The sequence below is a fragment of the Lathyrus oleraceus genome, chromosome 6 (assembly GCF_024323335.1).
Source record: "Lathyrus oleraceus cultivar Zhongwan6 chromosome 6, CAAS_Psat_ZW6_1.0, whole genome shotgun sequence".
In the NCBI taxonomy this organism is placed as follows: domain Eukaryota; kingdom Viridiplantae; phylum Streptophyta; class Magnoliopsida; order Fabales; family Fabaceae; genus Lathyrus; species Lathyrus oleraceus.
The window spans coordinates 470,112,107-470,136,052 of NC_066584.1; the positions used below are offsets into that span (position 1 = coordinate 470,112,107).

At 34.3% G+C, this 23,946-nt stretch overlaps 1 protein-coding gene across 1 annotated transcript; it reads right to left on the reverse strand.

Moving 5' to 3' along the window:
- Nucleotides 1–7,432: 7,432 nt before the first annotated feature.
- On the reverse strand, nt 7,433–8,389 carry LOC127096300 (uncharacterized mitochondrial protein AtMg00810-like). Its single transcript, XM_051034886.1, has one exon. It carries the CDS (start codon nt 8,387–8,389, stop codon nt 7,433–7,435), a length of 957 nt encoding a protein of 318 aa, XP_050890843.1.
- Between the last annotated feature and the right edge of the window lie 15,557 nt (nt 8,390–23,946).

Here is a 23,946-nt window from a genome sequence, read left to right on the forward strand (position 1 = left end):
ATTATTGAGTGCTTAATTGTTGAAATCGAGCAAGTTTAGTTGAACATCACCAAACTTCCATCTCTGATTTCTCTCTTAATAGGAATCTAGAGTGGAAGTGAGTGGTATAGGAGTGATGTACATCACTTCACCTTTCGAATGGTGCCTGGATCGTCCATTTTAGTTAGCATTTGAAACTCTGCATTTTTTGACCTTCGCCGGAGCTCACCGGAGAAGATGGTGGCACTGGCCACCGTCTCATTGCCAGATTGATTGTGAGCCACACGATGCGTTTGCCGGATCTAATCCTAGCGCTCCATTGTTATGATTTTTATTTAATCTCCATGTGACTCATTGACTGGAGTGTTTGGTGCATGCGCATGCCATAGCCGTTTGATGATCCAGCTCAATTAATGAGCTTAGATCCAACGCGTGTGGATTTTCCATATTTTCCAATTTCTGATTTTATTTTCTTTATTTCCTTTTATTTCAAAATTTCATATCTCTTTTATTATTGGTCCAAAAAATATGGGACCAATTGCATTAGTTCTCTTTTAATTTCTAGTTTCTAAAAATGATTTTTAATATTTTTTATTTTATCATTTGCTATTTTTTAATAATTTTCTCTTTGTTGGTTATTTTTAATTCATTTTAAATAGTTTTTGATATTCAAAAAATACAAAAATATTTTTCTAACCTCTTTGAATGATGATGGATCTATGAAAAATATTCTCATCAATTTATTAATTAATTTGAGATTTATTTGAGATTTTAGTTCAATTAGGTTATATTTATTCATTTTTAATTGATTAAAAATAGTTTCTGACCTTTAAAAATGCTGAAATTTTTTGTCAAACTTTGTTTGACGTTGTTGAACTTGGGATAATTCACTTGGACTTTTCAAAGTTGATTTGAAGTGAATTTGAAGTTTGACCTTTCTTTAATATTTTAATTCAAGTTTATTTTCAAATATTAAAAATGCCAAAAATATTTTGTTTATTTCTTGACTTCCAATCTTCATCTCATTTCTGATTTTATGGTTTGACCTTGATCTTCCCTATCTTTGGTCAACATTTATGGATTGGTAAATTCCTTTTCATTTGATGCACTTTATTTTTCTTCATTTCCATTATCCACCTTCTTCTTCTTCTTCTTCTTCTTTCCTTTTGATCAATGAGTTAAAGGTTGATAAGTTAGCATTGATTAGGGAGGCTTAATCTTCTTTGATTCAAATCTAATTCATCTTGATCAAATGATCAAGTGAATGGCTTTGCATTAAGGATAGATTGCTTCTTAAATCATGCAAAGGACTTAAACCAATACAAGATCATTTCTCTTCCTCTTTTTGGCATGGCAAGTTGTTGGAACTTGGTTCACTAATCAAGACTTCTAACTTGTGTTGTTGCCTACATTATTATTGACCGGCCTCAGATAGTTGTGACTTCTACATAAGTCCAATTACGATTGCTTAACATAGCGCTAAATTTGCCTTATGGCACACTAACTACTAACATTAACCATTAACAATTAACATTTACTTTTTGCTCTTTACTTTTATGCAATTTACTATTCTTGTACATATTATTCATTTGTTTTTTCCTTTGCTCATTTGAGCACATGTTTATGTTAATGCAATTTGCCTTTTGCTCACTTGAGCACATAATTGTGTATATATTATTGTGCTTGTGCTTTCGTTGTGGACCAAAATGCAAAGAAATGGACAAATGGACTTAGTCTCTAGGACTTTCCCTATGCAAATTGGAGTAAAAGGATCTTAATGTGAAGATGGATTAGAAGGACCAAACCTCTAAACTCACTCTTATCCATTCTTGATTTGTTTCATAAAACTTTTGATGTGTATGCTCTTGTGCTAGGGGATCCTATGAGAGCTCAAATTGAAGAACCATTGCCATGTTCATCCAAAGTGAAAGATACAAGATGCATTGAGGATCTCTTAAGAGACTTGTTTGATTGTTGCTTGAGCTTACTATTATTTTTCTTGCATATTCCAAAGGATGGGAGCTACTTGGATCATCAATATGATCTCAAGAGAGGAACTCCATTTGTGGTCTTGTTTCTTATCCCTTATCTCTTGTATGATTAGGACTTTAGCCACTCTTCTTCCCCCCACTCTAACCCAAGCCAAAACCTTTTGTGAAAACATTCAACATTTCTTTTCAAACATTAGAAACCTAAGCCTTCTGCTTTTGATTTTCAAACTTTCTTTTCGTAACACTTATTTTGAATTGAATCTCTAAGTCAACTTTGACCATATTTTGTAAATACCCTCTATTGGCAAATATAACTCATTCAAATGCTTTTGTGGTTTCAATGGCCACTTCCTTATCAAAAACTTTTCATAACCTTTAGCTATTAGGTTTGAGTTATCCTTTAGGTAGATATAATACTCACCTATATCCTTAGAGATGGACAATGAGTCTTCCATGCTTATTATAGGGTTAACCCCTCACTAGCATGTTGAAGCTATCCTCACATGGTGGATTTGTGGTTTTAGGTTGAGTTTTCTCCCTTGGATAACAAAAGACCTTAAGGCTTTTGGACCAATCAATTCACCAACTTGTTTTTTGAGATTTTTACCCCGAACTACGAGGTTTTGATCCTAATCTTCTTTAAGATGGTACGTAGGCAATGGGTTTATCCATCCAAACACAAAATGAAAATAAACTTGTATATTCTCTTCTCATCTCTTCAATCATGTTTGCACAAACAAGTTTTCACAAAATACCAACCTTACAACAAGTATGAAAAGGGCTCCCTAGGAGTACCTAGGATGTTTTGGGTGCTTAAAACCTTCCCATTGCATAACCAACCCCCTTACCCCCGATCTCTGACATTTTTACTAGTTTTTGATTCGATAAAACTTTTAGGTTTTTGTTCGCTTTCTAACCATTCCTTTGGATAAATAGAAGTGCATTGGCGACTCGACTTGTATGGTTTACCTTGGATTTAGTCAATATCTCTAATGGTAACGAATACCCCGCTACACAGACACAAGAAAGGAACTTGTCTATTTTTGCTAGGGGTAGGAGAAAATTCAAAGGCATGTTTGATTGTATACCGTGCACCCTCGACTTCTTGGTCAGTTTGTTGATTTGGTAGCAGGCAACTGGTTTACCCTTTCCACTGTACAAAACCTTTGCGTTTGAGATGGTCCGCTTGGGGAGAAGTTTGAGAAATACGCTTCCTCCTTCAAGTTTCCATTAAAGAGTTTGTTTGTTGTTGATGGAGCCACCGAATTAAGTCACGGAAATATGTATGGATTTTCAAGAATAAGAGGATGTTGCCTTACGGCGCCTTAGTTTAATAGTGCAGAAGCGATGAGGAATTGTTGTTGTTATCGCCCGTGAGCTTGGACGCTAGAAACTCCACCTTACTGTGTTCACCTTCATGCAGGATTCACAACCAATTCTCATTGGATTTATCCTATTCCAGCATACGGTAATCCCAAACCAACCCTTATGCTCACAAACTAAGCATATCCATTGCAAGCATCAACCATAATCCACAAATTAGTACAATTTCATTCCATTACGACAAGCCCGTAAGCACATGTTCTAATCTGTTTAAACTTGTCAAGAAATTTACAGTAGTGAGTTACCTGTTACCAACGGTAAAAGATTAGGATAAGAATTGAAGAGGGACCACCAAGTTTGGACGGACAGAAATTCCAGAGCGTTCGTGCTCCACTACACGCACAAATGTCCTATCTCATAGCCATGACCAACGGTACGAAGGAGCAGGCGAGAGGGTGACCATAGAGAAGCAAGAGTTTTTTTTTGTCTTTAGCGGATTCACGAAACAATTACATAACTAGATTGAAGCGTCAAGGAAAGGAGGCTGCAGTTTTGTTCAAAAACAAAAAACCTAGAATCCATTTTTTTAGAGGAATTGGTAACCGAACCTTCACACAAATCCATTCTTGTTTGGAAGAGATCCCCTGTAGAACATCATGCACGTTAGAGAGTGAACAAGCCATTAAAGGAACACTCAGAGGAGTTTAAGCAAGATGTTTACCTGGCCGTCCAATCATCGATCGACCCCATTGCAATCGGTTAGCTTCGTCTTCGATCTCCATTGCGTTTCAACTTCGTGTTGCATCCATTCATAACCATAGAATGTTAAGAAGGTGGTTTCCAAGTCCAACTCTGATTTCACTTTGATTTCTTTTGTGTTTGTTTTGGTTTGAGTCGAGTGCTATTGATTCAGTTGTTGCCGAATCATTCTTCTGTTCCTTACAATTCCAAATAGATGTTTCCTTTTTGAAAGAGGCAGAAAGTTTTTTTTTTGCATTTTGAAGAGTTTGGATTTTCGTTTGAGAGAGGAAGAAGAGTTATCAGTTTTTCAGTGCGTTTGATCTTTCCAAGTTTTTTTTTATTTGGGTTTTAAATGTTTATATGTTTGGTTGCTGTTAGTCTAACAACTGACCGTCTGTGGCCGGGTGGAGGGGGAGTTGTCTCACCTCCCTTTGAGTGGTGGGTTCGATACCCATGTGTGGCATGTATGGATTTTGATATACATTTAATTTTCTGTTTTATTTCTTCTAATATCCTTTTATACTGTATGCATTTATCCAATACTCGTTGATCTCGCCCTTTGTCCTCGATTTTGTTTATTGCTAAAACATCGGTTTTAATTTATGGGTTCAACCATTCCATTGTTGTCATGCCGTGATTACTTTATCGATATATTGATAGTATTTTGCCGCATTTTGATTTGTCGCACATGACTCTCCAATGTTTGTCATGATGCGTAAGCCGATTTTGAGCACATTACTTAGTTATCACTCCCCCATCTCCACACCCTTGTAAGTCGATTGCTTTTAAGCATAGCCACCAACCTCACATAGCTTACTCTTTGGCTTTCTTACAATGAGATCGTTTAATCGCACCTACACTCATGCATTGTGTACTCGTTGATTGGACCCGATTTATTTATTTCATTATTTTGAATCCCCATTCGATAAAATATACCCCCACTCCCATGATGTGTAATAACTTTACTGTTTTATTTCTTTATTTGCTTGACTGTTTAGCTAGTTACTAACACAAGAATAAAATCAATTTCTTTTCGAAAATATCAAAAATAATGACTCGATCCAACGTCGAGTATTTTCTCAATAAACAAATAAATCCATTTCTATCTATTCCATTTCTTTCAAACCACTTCATTCAAATCTTTCTCGATCATTCATCAAATGATTGATCCAACGTCAAACCATTTTCATATTAAAAACTCGAAAATACTTAATTCCTATTTAACACCTTTTCAATAAAATGTAAATGGAACATGGTGGATACCCCGCACTCTTGAGACTAGGATTCGAGATGGATATCTCGCCTATCTTAGTTCTCGCCATCATCCAAATTTGTCAACACGGTTTCTTTAAACCCTTTTCTCAATCAAATTCAAAAACACTTAATTCTTATTAAATACCTTTTGCAAAATAAGATGGAAATGGAACGTGGTGGATACCACGCACTCCTGAGACTAGGACTCGAGATGGATATCTCGCCCATCCAAGTTCTCGCCATTACTCGAAACACATCAAACCAATCAAATCTTTTTCTCGCCGCCATGCGATTGATCCTTAAACCATTTTCTCAAACGAAAGGTATTTTGTTTCAAGACGATCCAAAACAATGTTTTGTCCACTTGAACGTGTGAGCAAGCTTGCGACGTTGCCCGCGAATGTTGATTTGTAAATCCATTTGGCCGTGATGCAAACGTCCCCTTCTCCACTTGTTTTGGGTAGTCCACCAATGTTTTCGTCGATTGACACAAAGTAGCTTTCGCTAAAATCGACCAACAAAGAAACATTTTTCTACACAGAACTACGTAAGCCTTGAGTTCTCTATTGCACCCGGAGATACGTAGGAGCAGGATTCGTAAATCTTGTCAGACCCATTAATAAAAAACTTAGGTTTAGTCCTCCTCGTTACAAACCCAAAAACATTCTCCTCTTTTCCATTCTTTCTTTCCCACCCAATAACTTTAGAAGCCTAACATTTCAAACTAACACTGACGCGCACAACTAACCTAACGGTTCTCGTTGAGTACAACGGACGTGAGGGGTGCTAATACCTTCCCCTTACGTAATCGACTCCCGAACCCTGATTTGGTTGCGACAACCATAATCATTGTCGTTCTTTCTTGGATTTTATCGATATTCCCCTTTCCTTTTAGGAATAAATAAAGTTCGGTGGCAACTCTGTTCAGTCCATCATTGTGAGCGTGCGAATTCGCTTCGCTAGGTTGTTCTCTCATTTTTTCGAAATACGACATAAGCATCACAAAAAGAATATAAAAATAAATAGGAACTTTGGAGATGCCGCAAGAGCCTAATTTATCAATTAGAACTTCTAAAATAATCTTAAACTTGAAGTTGACATTTTAGGTTTTAGGTAGAAATTTGTGTAAATTTTACATTTTAACTTGTCAAAGACACGCCCACACTTTATTCATTTGTTGATGTTTCTGTAGATTCATGTCAAAATGAAAACATCAACTATCATTGGCACAGTTAATGTTGCAAATTACCTACCATATGCTATTTTGAAATAGTATAATGTGCGTAGTTTAGTTTTATTAATGAATGGACAGTTTGTGAAAGAAAACCATGCCATGTCTTTCTTGCTTATGAAAGTGGCCAGTTATATTTGGTACCAAACTCAAAATTTGACTCTTAGAAAGTGTACATGTCGTTTATACGTCAATGAAATCGCCATATATGGATGAGTTGATTTGTACATTACGAAAACCTTCTAAATCTATACAAAAGATTCGATTGCCAATTAGAGTAACAAAAAAGGATTTAATTCTACAATTTCTTCTACTTTAATTCAAACAATTGGTTAATATTAATATGAATTCCGTCTCAAATCATATATCATTTTAACAAAATTTGTTTATTCCAAATTATATGATATTTTACACTATTAATAAATTATTAATGTTTTTTATTCTATACTTTTCGATATTAATTCATCTACCATTTCTGATTTTTTTTATTTTTCCCTATATTATTAATTTATTTTATTAAAAAACAATATATATATATATATATATATATATATATATATATATATATATATATATATATATATATATTATATATATATAATAATATAATATAATATATATATATATATAATATATATATATATATATATATATATATATATATATTATATATATATATATATATATATATATATATATATATATATATATATATATATATATATATATTTATATATATATATGTTAAAAATTTTGGCTTGATGCCTTTCTCATTGCATTTGATACTATATATAATAGTGTCGGTAATTACAACTCATAATGACTAATCACAATTAATTACAGCTCTTAATGACTAATTTTCTATTCTATGAATGTAAATTATTTACAATAAATGTGTTTGATTATTTCCTGATTAACATCCCCCCTCAAATTGACACGCCTGGTCAAGGAGCATCAATTTGCTAACAAGAAACTGATGTCGTGGGCGTGGAACAACCTTGGTAAGAATATCTGCAACCTGCAACTGAGTACTGACGTGAGGAAGTGATATTATTCGATCATCGTAGGCGTCACCTATTGAATGACAATCAACTTCGATATGTTTGGTGCGTTCATGAAAAATAGGATTTGCAACAATTTGAATGGCACTTGTATTGTCAGCATAAAGTGAAGTCGGCTCTGTTTGGGGAAATCCAAGTTCAGCCAAAAGACCACGAAGCCAAAGTATTTCTGAACAAGCAGCAGACATGGCACGATACTCTGATTCAGTAGAAGATTTAGAAACTCTTGCTTGCTTCTTACTTTTCCAAGAGATCAATGAAGAACCAAGAAACATGCGCCAACCAGTAATAGATCGACGAGTATCAGGACACCCTGCCCAATCAGCATCACTATAAGCACTCAACTGAAGAGAAATTCCAACGGAAAAGAATAATCTGCGGTGAGAGGTTCCCTTTAAGTAGCGAATTATACGACGAACCGCAGCCAAATGAAGATGGCAAGGAGAATGCATGAATTGACTTACTTGTTGAACAACAAAAGATATGTCGGGGCGAGTAATAGTCAAGTAGTTGAGGCTACCCATAAGTTGTCGATACAATAAGGGATCAGGCAAAAGATCACCATCATCACGATGATATTTAACATTAACCTCAAGAGGAGTATCTACCGGATTAGCCGATTCGAGACCGACCATAGAAATCAAATCTTTAGCATACTTGTGTTGATGGAGAAAGATGCCCTTGGATGTAGAATGAACCTCAAGACAAAGAAAATAATGTAGATTACCCAGATCTTTCATGTGAAATGATGCTTGTAACTGTTGCTTAAGTTGCTGAATGGAAGCATGATCCGAACCAGTAATAACCATATCATCAACATACAAAAGAAGTAGAACAATACCCGCAGATGTGCTATGAATAAATAAAGATGAATCATACTGACTTTGAGTAAAGGAGAATCCAAGTAGAGTGGAGCGGAATTTCTCGTAACATGCTCTAGGTGCCTGTTTCAAACCATATAAGGAGCGTTTGAGCTAACACGCGCCTTTAGATGAAGAGAATAAGCCTTGAGGTGGAGTCATATAAATATCTTCTGTCAGGTCACCATGAAGAAAAGCATTCTTCACATCCATTTGATGAAGAGTCCACCCATTAGAAGCAGCTATACAGATGATCGTGCGGACAATTGTCATTTTGGCAACCGGTGCAAATGTCTCTTCATAATCAATTCCATATTCCTGCTTGTTTCCTAACGCAACCAAATGAGCCTTGTAATGATTGAGGGACCCATCAGAATTCAATTTCACAAAATACACCCATTTGCAACCTATAGTTTTTACATCAGGAGGGCAAGAGACAATATCCCATGTGAAATTCTCTTGAAGAGCTTGAAGCTCTTCATTCATTGCTTTTATCCATCGCACATCCTTAACAGCCTGTGAGTAACAAGTAGGAATAAATATGCTAGAGAGTGTGGCAGTCAGAGAAGTATGTGAGGAATCATACATGTCTGGTGAATATCTATCTGGTGGACGAGATATTCGACCAGAACGTCATGGTTCAACCGGTATAGGATCAAGTGGCGGTTCAGCATCGGGAAGGGGTGTGGGAACCTGCTGCCTGTTTTGTCTAACATATACATGACCTGGTTTATAACGTTCAATAGATTGCGGCATGATAGAAAACTTAGGAAGAGTAACAATATCATTAACTGATTATCAAAAAATGTCACATTTCTAGAAATGCGAAAACGATGGTTAGTGACATCATAACACACAAATCCCTTATGAGAGTAACTATATCCCAAAAATGCACATTGAACAGATTGTGCTCCAAGCTTATGCCTTTCAAAAGGAGGCAAGTGAACAAAACACACACACCCAAAAGTATGTAAAGCACTATAATCAGGATGAATTTTAAAAAGACGAAAGAAAGGAGAATCAAGTTCAATAACTGTAGAAGGAAGACGATTGATCAAGAAGACAGTTGTGGAAAGAGCCTCTACCCAAAATCGGGATGGTACAGAAGCTTGGAGAAGCAATGTGCGTGTTACATCAAGCAAATGACGATTCTTACGTTCTTCCATACCATTTTGTTAAGGGGTATTAGGACAAGATCGTTACGACAAGATGCCTTTTTGTTTAAGGTATTCCTGAAACTTATGAGACATGTACTCACCACCAGAGTCAGAGCGAAAATTTTTAACACTTGCTTGAAATTGAGTTTCAACATATGTCAAAAATTTCTTAAACATAGAAAACACTTCAGATTTAGACCGAAGTAAATATATCCAAACAAAACGACTATAATCATCAATAAATGTGACAAAATATTTATAGTGAGAATGAGAAACTACAGGAGACATACCCCATACATCACTATGAATCATTTCAAAACAAGTGGAAGAACGATAAGCACCAGACGAAAAAGGAAGTGATTTACTCTTAGCCAATTTGCAAACAGAACATGGAATAGAGACATTAGAAATAATTTTATTTCCCAACAAACCATTTTTAAATAAATGGGACAAAACAACAGAGTTTGGATGACCTAATTTTCTATGCCAATCCTCATAAGAGTTCAAAACATTATTACAAGCAAGAGATATATGATTAGAAATAAACTGGAGTGGAAACAATCTTCCCACTTTAGGCCCCTTCGCGATCACCTTCCCCGACACCTTCTCCTGCACAAGACATCCATCCCTAGAAAAGTTAACATCATAATTTTTATCTACCAATTAACCAACAGATAATAAATTAGACGCAAGTCCAAGTGATACAAGCACGTCCCGAAAATCAGAGTTTATGTCGCCAATATCAGTAATAGATAAAGTATTACCATCAGCTATTTGAATTTTCTGATTACCATGATAAGAATGTAAATTATGCAAATGCTCTGAAGAACCTGTCATGTGATTGGATGCACCCGAATCAAGATACCATGGGCTAGAAAAATTAGAAGACTTACCCTGAATTCCCAATTCCAAAAGAGCGGAAAGTACCATTTGTTGAATCAATTCAGGTTGTATAAAACTATTGTTTGATGCCCTATTAGTGGATGGACCAACCGCATGATTTGTAGTTGCATGGAATGTCTATATTGAATGTTGTGTTGGTCGTGGAGGACGTGTGGGACACTCAGAGATAATATGACGATGTTGCTTGCAGTAATTACAAAACTTCTTATTACAGCTACGAGCAATATGACCAAATTGTTTGCAAGAGAAACACTAAACCTGTCTCATATCACGACTTTTACCTTTACTTTGAGCAGCATATGCAATCGTCACGGACTCGGAAATGGTATCTTCATGAGACATGACTCCTTGAGTAATAAGACATTGTTCCTCCCTTAGAAGTTCTCCAACACATGTATCTAAAGAAGGAACAGGATTCCTATTCAGCAAGGCACCTCTGACAACCTCAAATTCTGGACATAATTTCATGAGAAATTGATCTCGTCCACTGGTGTTGTAAACCTCTTGAACAACCGCGATAGAGGTCTTGGGAACATTAGCATGTATAATAGAAGAGTGTTTTGTCCAGAGATTTAAGAAACCAGAATAGTATTCTTGAATAGACAAAGCACCTTGTTTATAGTTGGCTATTTCTAACTCCAACTGAAAATGTTTTGCCGAATTGTCCTGGTTGTAAATGCGCTTCAAATAATTCCACATTTCTTGAGCAGTTGAAAAAGAGCGTAAATTATTGATCATCTGAGGATCAATACTCTTGAGAATCCAAGTGATGATTTGAGCATCTTTAGTTTCCCACGCATCTAAAGCAGTTTTCTCCGTCGGTGCCTTAGAAACATCATCTAGATGACTCCATAATCCCTTTCCTTTAACATACATCTTGAATTGAAATTCCCATGCAGAATAATTTTTGCCGGTAAAACGGACACAAAAATTCTTTTCATTTTCCATGCCCCTCACACGTGCAGCAAATCTATTCTAACAAGAAACAAGATTTCAAGAGCGACCCAGTGGGGTGTCGCTATTTCAGCCAAGAGAACAAGGATTCACAGGTTAGATCGAATCTTCTGATACCATGTTAGAAATTCTGGCTTGATGCCTTTCTCATTACATTTGATACTATATATAATAGTGTCGGTAATTACAACTCATAATGACTAATCACAACTAATTACATCTCTTAATGACTAATTTTCTATTCTATGAATGGAAATTATTTATAATAAATATGTTTGATTATTTCCTGATTATATATATATATATATATATATATATATATATATATATATATATATATATATATATATATATATATATATATATATATAAATCCGAAAGAATTTGCAAATATAACAATATATACTTTTAAGGTCAAATAAACACAGATTTAGAAAGGATCTGACTTCTGGCAAGCAGGTTAATAAAGGAATATACTAATTTTGGATTGATTTCCACTTGCCCGAGTTAATAAGTAGCACACCACTAAAATCAGTCCATTGCATTCAAGCACACCTAGATTGATGGATGAATATACGCTATGTATTAGTCAATGGGGTTACTTTGCATCAACTAAATTAATAGAGTTCATTTCAACATAAGCAAAGTCTGAACAATAATGATTTTACTAAAGATTTGAACTATTATTTGGGACACTAACCAGGCATTTGAGATTTGTTAGGTTTAAAGACATCTCACGAGACATTTATTTATAGAAAAATTTCAAGATCTTTCAATGTGTAAGGAAATAGTATCTGAGTTCTTTATATTGCAAATTTCATTCTCAGCTTCAGGCTGCGTGAGATATTACAATTTCATCTGAATTCTACTCAAATATGTCATTTCAAGAACTGTTTACTTTATGAGTAACATCACTTTCATAAAGTTCACATTCCTTTTGCTTTTATTTTCATAACACTAATTATATTTTTATGACTCATGAAAAATACTTAGTATTAGTCTGTATGAAATTAATTATGTACATTAATATAGTCTAGAATACTTGTTAGCTACTATTGCTATTACTCCTTGATATATGATAGCAACACTAAACCTGTTACCAATCGAGGATAATAGTCAAAAGATGCATATTGTAACATGGCTTTGATTTGATAATTAGAGATATAATTTTTTACTAGTGTTATAGATTATTTTCTTTTTTGTTATTGCTAACACCAGATGTAAAGTTGTATGAATCAATGACAAATAACCTTCACTCTATCCAAGATAATTTCTATTAGCATAATAACCACAATTTCCATCAGACTCCACAATTATAATATCTTGCATGTTATAGTGTTATATTTGTGAGAATTTCCAAACAGGGGTGACGTCATCTCCCTCACCTAGTGAGGCACCGTCCGAGAGCAACCATTAGGTAGCATGGGATCTCGAATATTAGACATATGACTCCATACGTAAGAGGAGGAGTGAATTGTGGATTTCAGAAAAACTTGATTTTGAAAAAAAAAAATAGATCATTATCAGAGTTTAAAAAACATTTTTATAATTTTTTATAATAAACCGTGAAAATTTAAATTGAAAAAAATAAAAGTTAAGAGAAGACATGAAAACACAGAAAAATTATAGAGATTCAGTGAAAAAACGACTTAGTCTTGTCCCCAAGATTTGATATTGAGAGTATTTAAGAAATTTAAGATCGATTGGCAAGAGGTTGGCACAATAAAGGAAAAATTTTATGGCCAAAATTAATGAGCTAATCGATTGATATCATGCAACAATTAATTGATTGACCTAAAATTAATCGATTAGTAAGCTTAAAAGGAACGAAAAGATATAAAGTAATTACCATTTATTAAGGCATTGTCCTAATCAATTAGGGTGCATTTTTCACTAGTCCAACTGATTAGATATAAGTGTCAATCCATTGGTAGCTACAAAAAATTACCAACAACTTTTCTGACAACTCCCAATTCATCTGGCATTACTTCAAGGTATTTTTAAAAATATTTTCTTAAGAAAAAAATCAGTTGTAAAATTCATTATTGTGTGTGTGTGTGTGTGTTTATGTGTGTGTGTGTGTGTTATTAGTCGTATAACTTTATAAGAAATCCCTTAAGCTTTTACAATATTCACGTAGACGTATTAGGGCGAGTTTTCACATACTTCAAGACTTGTCAGATACTTCAATCTTGTGGACACTTGTTTGATGATTAGACTTGAGTTATATTCCTTTTAGATGCCATCATTAGATGATCAAAGTTAGCAGTCCCTAATTAGTATGCTTGCCTCTTTAACCGCTTTATACTTGACTTTAGAGTTTCATCATTCAAGGCATATTTTAAATATGCAAACATTTATGCATCACGATGCATCACGATAATTTAAATATGCAAACATTTATGCATATAAACATTTAAGAAACGAAAAAATCACACTTTTATTAATTTGAAACTACTAAGAATTTAAAGTACAAAGGGAAAATTTTCAAAATTAAAATAGTACGAAAAGTAAGAAATAACAAGAAATTATGGAATAATAATGAAAAGGAAAAAAATAAAACATCCTAATATATATAAGTGAGTTTATCTATTGCAATAAGCCGCATCTCTTGTGATGCTTTTCTTAACCTTATCCATATCATAATCTAAATTATGATATATCTTCAAAACTTTGTCGATTTTTATGTCTTATACTTCTTCTTCCATGATTATTAGGTTATCTTGTATCAACCCAGTTTTTACGAGAACTTTTATCTCAAAGCGTTGTATATGTGATCGTATGGTTGGTTGAATCATGTGGTTAAAAATTCCTTCTACCTAATTCGTTGGAATTTTTTTGGTTAAAATCCATAGGGGTACGACATCTTATCTAATAACATGATTACGATTTACATCCCTAGGAAAAAAGATTCTAGTTTGATGGTAGTGGATGATGTGTACCTTAGGTTTTAAGTGGATTGATTTGAAATGGAATTTTCCTTTTCTCCATGGGATTGATAACAATGTGATTTAGGGCTATGGAGTGTTTGAAGTTCATATATACTAGGGGTCTCTCATGGGTATAGATTTTTCCCTCAAAATTTAACTCAAAATTTCTTCTAAAGTCATCATTGTGGTTATTTATTTCCACTCCCCTTACCAGGGATCTCAGTGAGGTTCCCACATTTATTAAGTTTAAATAGAATTCTCTTATACGGTTTAAGAAACTTATATTGGGTACTTATATTAAGAAATATTTCAATGAGGCTTGATAGATTAGATGGTATGGTTTGTGACTTCTTAAGAGGCTTGACTCTATGTACTAGGACAAAATAACTTTCTTCCTTAAGATCATCATCCTTTCTTCTTGCTTTTAATTTATCAACCCAATGGAGAACACATCCCTTTTTAGGATATCTTCATATTTATGGTTCTTTGAAGAGGCTATAAAGATGCTTATGGAGAAAGAGAGCTCACACAAGAAAATATGCAAGAAGAGATGAAATTTAGGGATGTAAGAAAGAATGAGATAGCATACCTCGTTATAGTGTGTCCTCTAACATTTTTATCGTGTACTTATAGCAAGCAATCAATGAATATTATGTTGATTGAAAAGCAACTTCAAATCATTCCAAAATACGTGTACCAATCGATTAGCAAGAGGCATAATCGATTGGATCTTTAGCTCCTTCAGGATTCCGAGCGTTCATCATTAGTGTTGGGATTTGATTGCCTTGGAGAGCACATTTAGCTTAGATATGATATGAAAATATGAGCACAAGTTACTCCAATCGACTTCCTCAATGTACCAATCGATTGAACTTTCATGAGTCATCCTCATTGGTGCATTTTGGGCCTTGAGATGGATTTCCTTTTAAGTATTACTTTTTTTGCACCGTTGTTTATCTTTATTTGCACCTACTTTATGTAAAAACACTTAGAAAATCATCTTTTTGGTTAGGTAGCATATTTTATCGAGATGAGTAAAATGAACTCCATTATTTTAATGGATTAATCATAGGTTTCCGATCATTTCAACCCTAAAATAGTGTACTACCTCTATTATCTAGAGGCCTTGATAAAAATTCCCTTAAAAGGAGTACCAATCATATTATGATGTGTCATTCTCTATGTAATGTTAGATGCGGGAGTTGGTTCAAAAAACGTGATGGGTAAGTCCTTCACAAACATAACCATTCAACATACTATGAGGTCTAAACTAATATGTGCAGGTCCATAAATGTTGAGATATTCTCAACAACACTTGCTTTGATCACCTCCATCGATATCCATCATCGTCTTGGATCAGAGACTTCATAAATATTGTATACTTGATCATATATTCTCTTCTTTGCACAGATCCATTAATAACCATTAAAGCTTCAAGCTACAAAGCATAGTTGCAAAAAACTAAGGTTTCCCCTTTGGTAGCCAAATTTTCTTTGTTCCCAGTGTGTTTGTTTTTCTATAAGGTATAGGATTATTACCTTTAGGACTTTTTAATTTGCACAGATCCATTAATAACCATTAATCCATTTTTATTTAAGGAAGGTTTTTGACTTGATAGGATCAAGTCAATTTTTTCTTTCCATTTGGTAAACTTACCTAGGATGTCATACTATCCAAATACTTCCTTTTTCAAAGAGAAACAAGTCTCACATGACTCACTTAAGTTTCTAATCTTGGTTATTTCTAATTTAAGCGATTTATTGCTTTATTCAATGGGGTCCTAAATACTCCTTAAGATCTAAGTTGTGTTTTATAAGTTTAGCATTTTCTTAAACCAACTTAGCACTAATTTTAAACAATTGCTTATAGGATGGTTTAATAACCTCATAATCATCTTCGTTGTAGGATGCCTTTAAGCAAACTTCATCTTCATTGTTGGAAGAATATTCTTTTATAGTTCTCCCCGAGGTTGATTCTTCTTTGTTTCTGAATACTCCATATTTTCTTCTTTCATAAATTTTATTGGACGATACACTCTTCACAACTTCTCATACACGAGGTTCGTTCATTTGATGATGAATATTCCAAAGATCATTCAACTATTTAATATGTTCTTTCAAAGGAATCCATGAGAGTTATTTTATAAGAGTTTGATGAAGTTGATGATTCTTCACTGTTTGAGCTTGTGCCTTCATCTTTAAATATTTGAATTATTTTGTTCATTTTTTTTTAATAATTTCCTTCTTCTTTCATTTTTCCTGAAGTTTACAAGCATTCCCAACTTTCGATTTAAAGATTGGATGTGGTTTTGAATTCTTAATTCTTAGATATTAATTAGTGACAAAAGTTTCAAATTAGTTTCTAACATTTATAAAATTTGAAGATAATTTATGGAAGAAACCTTCATCTTCTTCTCCTCGTATGTTCATATCCTCTTGATCGATACTTAGAGACACTCCATATTTCAAGAGTATCACATATTTCCTTGGTGGTTTTACAATTAAGGATATAAATAAGTTTGCTATCATCCAAAGTCATTACTAAAATGTTTTTGGCTTTAAATATATTTCAAACTTTCTCTTTTCTTCGATGGTTCGAAGAAAGTTGGGTTTGTCTACTACTTCTCCATTTAATTGGCGAGTAGGGATAAATTAACTTTTAATTATGGTTTCCCACAATTTAAAAAAAATATTTTGAATAAAAAAATTAAATTTAGCTTTTCATATTTCAAATCTAGCCTTCTCATACTCTCACATCTTTAATACAATTCTCTTTTCAACGGTTGGTGACTAGAGGAAATGAGCAACTAAACCTCTACTTTAATTGATTGTAATGAGAATTATTAACAACACCAACTGTCAATAATTTTATGTCAATGTAATTACATCTATGGAGAAAACATGATTGAGAAGAATGTGATGTTCGGGTTTGTGGACAAGGTAATAGTATAATAATATACCTCGAAAAATATAAGATAACACACACATGGAATGTTCATCCACTTGTCCTGCTCCTGAACTCTCAAGCTAGATATCCTTAGTGAATTCCTAACCAATTAAACTGGGTATTATAACAAATTGGTATAAACACCACTATTATTGAAAATTTCACCATCTAACTATGTACGAATCAATGATAAAGAATATTTACGCCATCCAAAATTCCTAATAACACGAAATCCGTAATTTTTGTAGTGTTATATTTATGAAAAGACCGCATACGACGAGGATTGTAGTCTTCCCAATGAGAGGTTACAAAAGCTTGCCGCCCAAGGGAGGCTATCACCTCTCCCAAAGGTTTTCCTATCGCCTAATCATGGGAAACGTGAGATAAGATGTTTCTAGGGATCATTAACTGACCTACGTCCCCTATGGATATAGGGATTCAACAGTCCACCATTGACTAGTTGGGCAGTGACCCTTTCCAAGAAAAACCTAGTCTAAAAAGCTTCAATAAATACCTCTCTCCAAGAGGATAATGAAGCAGATCTTAACTGATACAGATCACACCCTTATACAGGCTTATACACAAGAAACCATTTTGTAATAAGGCATTTCAACTTACGTGAGAAGGACCTTAAAACCACCACAAATCACGATTGTACATGGCTACTCTCCATCATGGGCAAACTCTAACCACTGTTGTCTTTTATACACCTACAAAGGCAACTGAGTCCCTCTTCCCTTCTAGGAGGAAGACACACACTTGTAATTTTTTGCCATTATAGTGGCGCTTACTATGGGGAACCGATAAAACTAACTTAGGCCACATATTTACTCTAACTCCTTCCATTCATATTTTCTTTGAAGATTTCCTACAAGATTCTACATGGAAACACAAACACCATTATCAAAGGTTTCGCTGGTGCATGTAGCTCTAGCTCCTCTCGAAGGAAATACGAAAGGCAGGTATTTGCAACAAACATAATATCTCCTAGAAAGAGTTAAAGACACCTTTTTCAAGGAAGATGCCATCAGAGTCATCCCTCAAGATAATGACCTTCTGGTCATCACAGTGCATCATAGGAATTGGTATATCAAGCGGGTTTTGATAAATCATGTGAGCTATGTCGATGTTTAGTTTTAGGACATCTTTCAAAGGCTACGACTTGACCCTAACATTTTCAAAGTATTTTATGACTCATTAATAAGATTGTTAGGCGAATGAGTACAAATAATGGCCCATGTAACCCTAGATACCACATGTGGCAAGGGCGTGGGTGCCAAGGAGATTGGTGTCAATTACCTTATTACCTTATTGTGGATGCCTTATCACCATACAACATCATCCTCGGGAGATCAAATGTAAACACACTGGATAAAATTGTTTCCACCCTTTACATGGTCCTAAAGTATCCACTTCTTGGAGGGCCAGTCGGTACAATCCGAGGAGACTAACATATCACCCAAGAATGCTATCAAAATAGCCTAGCTAAAGATAGGAAAAACCTAGCCTTGGTTGATGCCACCCTTTCTAAATTTCCAAATACTAATATTGAGTGTTGGGACCCTAGACTGAGCGTTGAAGCAAAAAGTCTCACGCTTACGGAGGACGTGAAGGAGGTCTAGATAGGCTCCTTCACCCATCAGGTTCAGAAGATAGGCACACCACTATTTGAGGAGGAGGAACGAGAGCTAGTCAACCAACTCATTAAGAATGTCGACTTGTTTTTCAAGGCTCCCTCTGACACGCCAATGATATCCGCCAAAGTGGTGATCTATTGACTCGCCATCCACCCTACAGCTAGATCAATGACACAAAGCAAACAGAAAGTTGGCAAGGAGAAGAGGGTCACCATTGATGAATAGGCGTGGAAAATATCTTACAATGGGTTCATTCTGTAAACAAAATATTGATTGTCGCGTGTCTTAAATAACCATACCCGCTACGTGACATCGATCACCTCATTGATGGGTCATCAAGTTACCACACCTTTAGCTTCATGGATTCATACTCAAGATACAACCAAATAAAGATGGACCCCTTGGATGCTCCTAAAATATCCTTCATGTCGATTCATGACAACTATCACTATAATTTCATGCCCTTCATCCTCAAGAATGTTGGCACCACTGTCATACCCTAATTTTTCACCCTAAGATCCCACATATCATTTGCATCCTTGAATACAAACAAAATCACATATTTATCGTCTCCCTCTCATTTTTGGGTTTGCCTTTTTGCAGGGATCATCAAGCACCTATTTGTTGGTGTTTTTACCTTTGTGTTTATATGTTCATTACTTATCTAACCACTAATCCAAAATATAAAAAATATTTCTTATTCTCTTTAAGTTTACTATGCAAGGTAGGGCTTTTCATCAAGAGCATCAAGCATTGGTTCCTCAGCTAGGACTTTTGTTGATTCCTCAAGCCAAAGTGTGGTCAACCATTGATTCTAAAAATTTTATATCTCAAAACATAATATCTAAGGTCCTCAATCATCTTTCAATCTCATTTTGATCAAGGGTATCTCAAAGTTTTGTTGCTTACTTCTCAAGGAAAGTCAAAGGTTCATGTGTTTATTTCCATGCCTTCTTCAACAAGTTACCTCAAGATTTGAGGAATTTAATCAAAATACATTCAAGGACACTTTATTTTGAGTTCATATGATCATCCATGTACCTTGAAATGCAAGAAAAGTCCAAGTACACAAGTTTATTTCAAGAGGTTTGACCAAAAAGTCAACATTTGAAGTCAAAGTTCAAAGGATCACAACTCCTTCAATTCTCAATATTTTTGAATGCTTCTTTTTTTATATGACTCTTCTTAATATCCTATACAACTTATATTTACATTACAATAGCAAATTATTCTTGGAGGATCATCAAAATATTAAGACATTATAGGTCATTTGTGGACATAGTGAAATTTGACCTATTTCCAAGTGACTTTTTCTCAACTTTCAAGGATTATAACTTCTTAAATTTTCAACATTCTAGGTTGATTCTTTTTTCACAATATCATTTATGATGCCCTCTACAAGTTTTATTCAAGGATCAAAGTCAAATTATGCTTGGAAGACCATGGAATTCTTTGAGACATTATAGGTCATTTTCATCCATTTGAGACTTAGAAATTTCAAAGTTACATTACCAAATTTTCATACCAACTTCAACATGTCACAAATTTGTGCTCAAGTATACAAATGCAACCTTTCTTGGCATATTTTAATCTTTGATATGATGTCAATACATTGCAAGAAGAATGGGATCAAAAAGCCTCTTGAGCAAGATGCCTCATTGAGTTAAGCATGGTGACTTGAAACTGAAGAAATCACCATGATTAGATTTTTAACTTCACTAATCCTCAATTCCAAGCCAAATTACCACGTGTTTTGGACCTAAACATGTTTGATCAAGTCTCTAGAAGTTAATTGACTCCTAAAACGCATGATTTGGCTGAGTTTTATTGGTTTTGCAAGTCACACTTTTCACATATCATGAGCAAACTCGTTTTGCATGAATTGAGCATCATTTGGCACGTATGAGATCACCAATCACTTCCCTATAAATAGATAAACATGCTTGCTTCATTCCCATGCTTTTAAGAGTCAAGAAACCCCTGTTGCACTCTGAAAACTTTCCAGAAAATTGAGTTATCGTTTTTTGAATTCCAGCTTATTTAAATCCAAATTCTAGATTCTATTAGCACCTTCGATCTTCTCTGAAGCTTTTGCGACAATTCTCAAGCTCTAAGGCCTTCTCAAGTTCCCTGACCAGATCGAGCTTCATCAACTTCTGAGCATCATTTGGATAAGGTAGTTTTGAGCATCATTTAAACTCAAACAAGTTATCGCAATGTAGTTCTTCACTCTCTAATGCTTTATAACTTATCTGGTATTGATTGATCGTGTTCATCATTTAATTTAATTTTTCGTGGCTTTCATATTTCTAAAACTTCCCTGAAATTCTCCATGCTCAGTTTGGATAAATGAATTTTGAGCATGAGGTTGAATTCGTGATGAGGAGGCGATCACAATGGTGGTAGTCTCATGCTTTAAATTTGCAAAACGATGAAACTTTGGTGAGGGATCACTAGGGAAGATGACCGGACTTATCTCAGGTCATCTGAGTTTTCTTACACGTTGGTAATTTGATATGTTTTGATTGGTCCATTTTGAATTAGATCCCGTGTTTTATTTTGGCTAATTTTCATCGTGCACCCTAGCCTGGTAATTGTTGGATCTGCCACGTCAATTAATGAGGCCAGATCCAACGCTCCGTGTTTTTTCTGATTTTATTTCTTTTTCTTTTTTCATTTTAAATTATATTTCTTTTTAAAATTGATAGTAATTTCATTTTTTATCCAAAAAATGCCAAAATAATTTCTAAAATTTTCTTTTATTTCTCTTCATCTGATTTTTATTTTTTTACATTTTATTTTCTTGATTTTCTATTTTTCTTGAATTTTCTCTTTTCTCCTTTGTTTTAATTGGTTTAAAAATACTTTTATGCATTTAAAATTTCTGAAAAAATTATTTTATGTCTCTTATTTTATTTCCAAACTTCCATAATTTTCTTGGCCATTTATTTGGTGTTTTGAAGGGCTTTATGGATTTTCACTTTTATTTCCCTTTTAAAATTCATTTTCAAAATTCATTTTCAAAATATTTTTAATGTATTTTTTTTGTTGCATTTAATGATTGTTTGACCTTTGTTGACTTCTATTGACCTTGGATCATGGTTGTTTTGATCATATGTCTCATCAAACTCAATGGATCTTGGGTGTTGATGGGGTGAAAACCCTAATCCACCAAAATGGATGATTGATTTTGATGATGACTTGATCAAGTGTTTGATCCAATTTAGGTTTGACTTCTCTTCTCTCCTTCTTCTTCATCTCTTTCTCTTCTTTTTTCTTTTGATCAATTAGATGGTTTGTGTCCATATTGTTCATGATATATGGATTGGTACTTGATGAACTTTCATCATTTCAAATCTACCTCATAATTGATCATGGATCATTTAAGGTACTTTGGATTGATATATAAGTTTTTCCTAAGTATCACGAAGTATTGGTTGATGTAATGGACGACTTTACTAGCCTTTGTGCTTGATCAATCCTCTTTTTCTTTTTGTGTGGCATAACTTTAGGAGAATGATTAACATATCATTTCTCTAGCATGTATTAACACAAATATTATTATTGATCAGCCTCAAATTGTTGTGACTTCTACATAAGTCCAATTACGATTTTTTAACATAGCGCTAAATTTGTCCCGAAAGCAAGTCATTTTCATAGTGTGAGATTGTAAGTCTCTTACTACCCATGGTACTGTATGAAAAATATTGTGTCCTTTTCACCTATGAGAGCTAGTGGTATACTTGTAAATTTTATCCAAGTTGGAGCCCTTCTCATGGTGATATAGAGGTCCATATTTTCATACTTGTGGGTGAATAGTTAAGTGTTCTCCCAAAGATGACAAATTGTCTTTCTATTCTTGATCACTAACATAACTTACTAACATATTATTGTGTTAACTTTAATTTAACATCATTTATCTTATTCTCTTTATTTCTTGTTATTGATTTTATGCTTTTATTTTAGCATCTCATATCATATTGTTTGTGCTTATGTTATTTGCTCTTTGTCCACTTGGACCTTCGTTTATGCTCATGATCTTTTTTCTTTGTCCATTTGGGCTTCTTTTTCTTTTAAGAAATTAATAAAGAAAGGACTTCTAAAAAATTGGCTCTCTTAATTCATGGATTTGTGGTTACTATCCTTGGCATTGTTATGGAGTTATGCTTAGAACTTGGACCTTGACCATTGCTTTGGGAGTTTGTGACTTGAGACTTTGAGATTCATCTAGTACCTTTGACTTTGGATCTCTTTTGAAGACTTGGCTTGGTTACTTTGGTTTCATATGATACATGGATTATTCTTTGCTTATTTAGCTAGCTTGAGGATTAATCCAAAAGAGGAAATTTTTTCTTGACTTATGTCATGAAACTTGCTATCTCTTGGTTAGATCTTTCTCCCTAGCTTTTACTTTGTGTTCTAGGATAGTTTCTCCATATCCTCCCATTCTTTGATTTTCAAAATCTTCTCTTCTTTTCAACTAAAACTCTAGATAGTAGGGTTCTATTATTTCACCAAAAGCATAGAAGCATAAGTTATTTTCTAGAATCACAACCGATAAGTTCGCTAATTCTACTGGAAGAAAATTATGTGCAAGTATGGACTCCTTGGAGCTATCGTGTCCGACAAAGAAACCCAATTCTCCTTGGCCTTTTTATCAAGGAGGCATGGACATCCTAGGCCTATTTCTCCTGGATCTAGGTCAATTGAAACTCTTGATAGTATGGGTCAATTATTTCACCAAAAGGGTAGAAGCATAAGTTGTTTTCTAGAATCACAGCCGAGGGAGTTTGCTAATTCTACTAGAAGAAAATTATGTGCAGTATGGACTCCCCGGAGCTATAGTCTCTGACAAAGAAACCCAATTTTCCAGTGCCATGGTCACTGTCTTTTGCAAATAACAAGGAGTACATCCAAAGTTTGTATCCTTCGTGCACCCGCGGGCCAATGGACAAGCAGAATAATCAAACAAATTAATC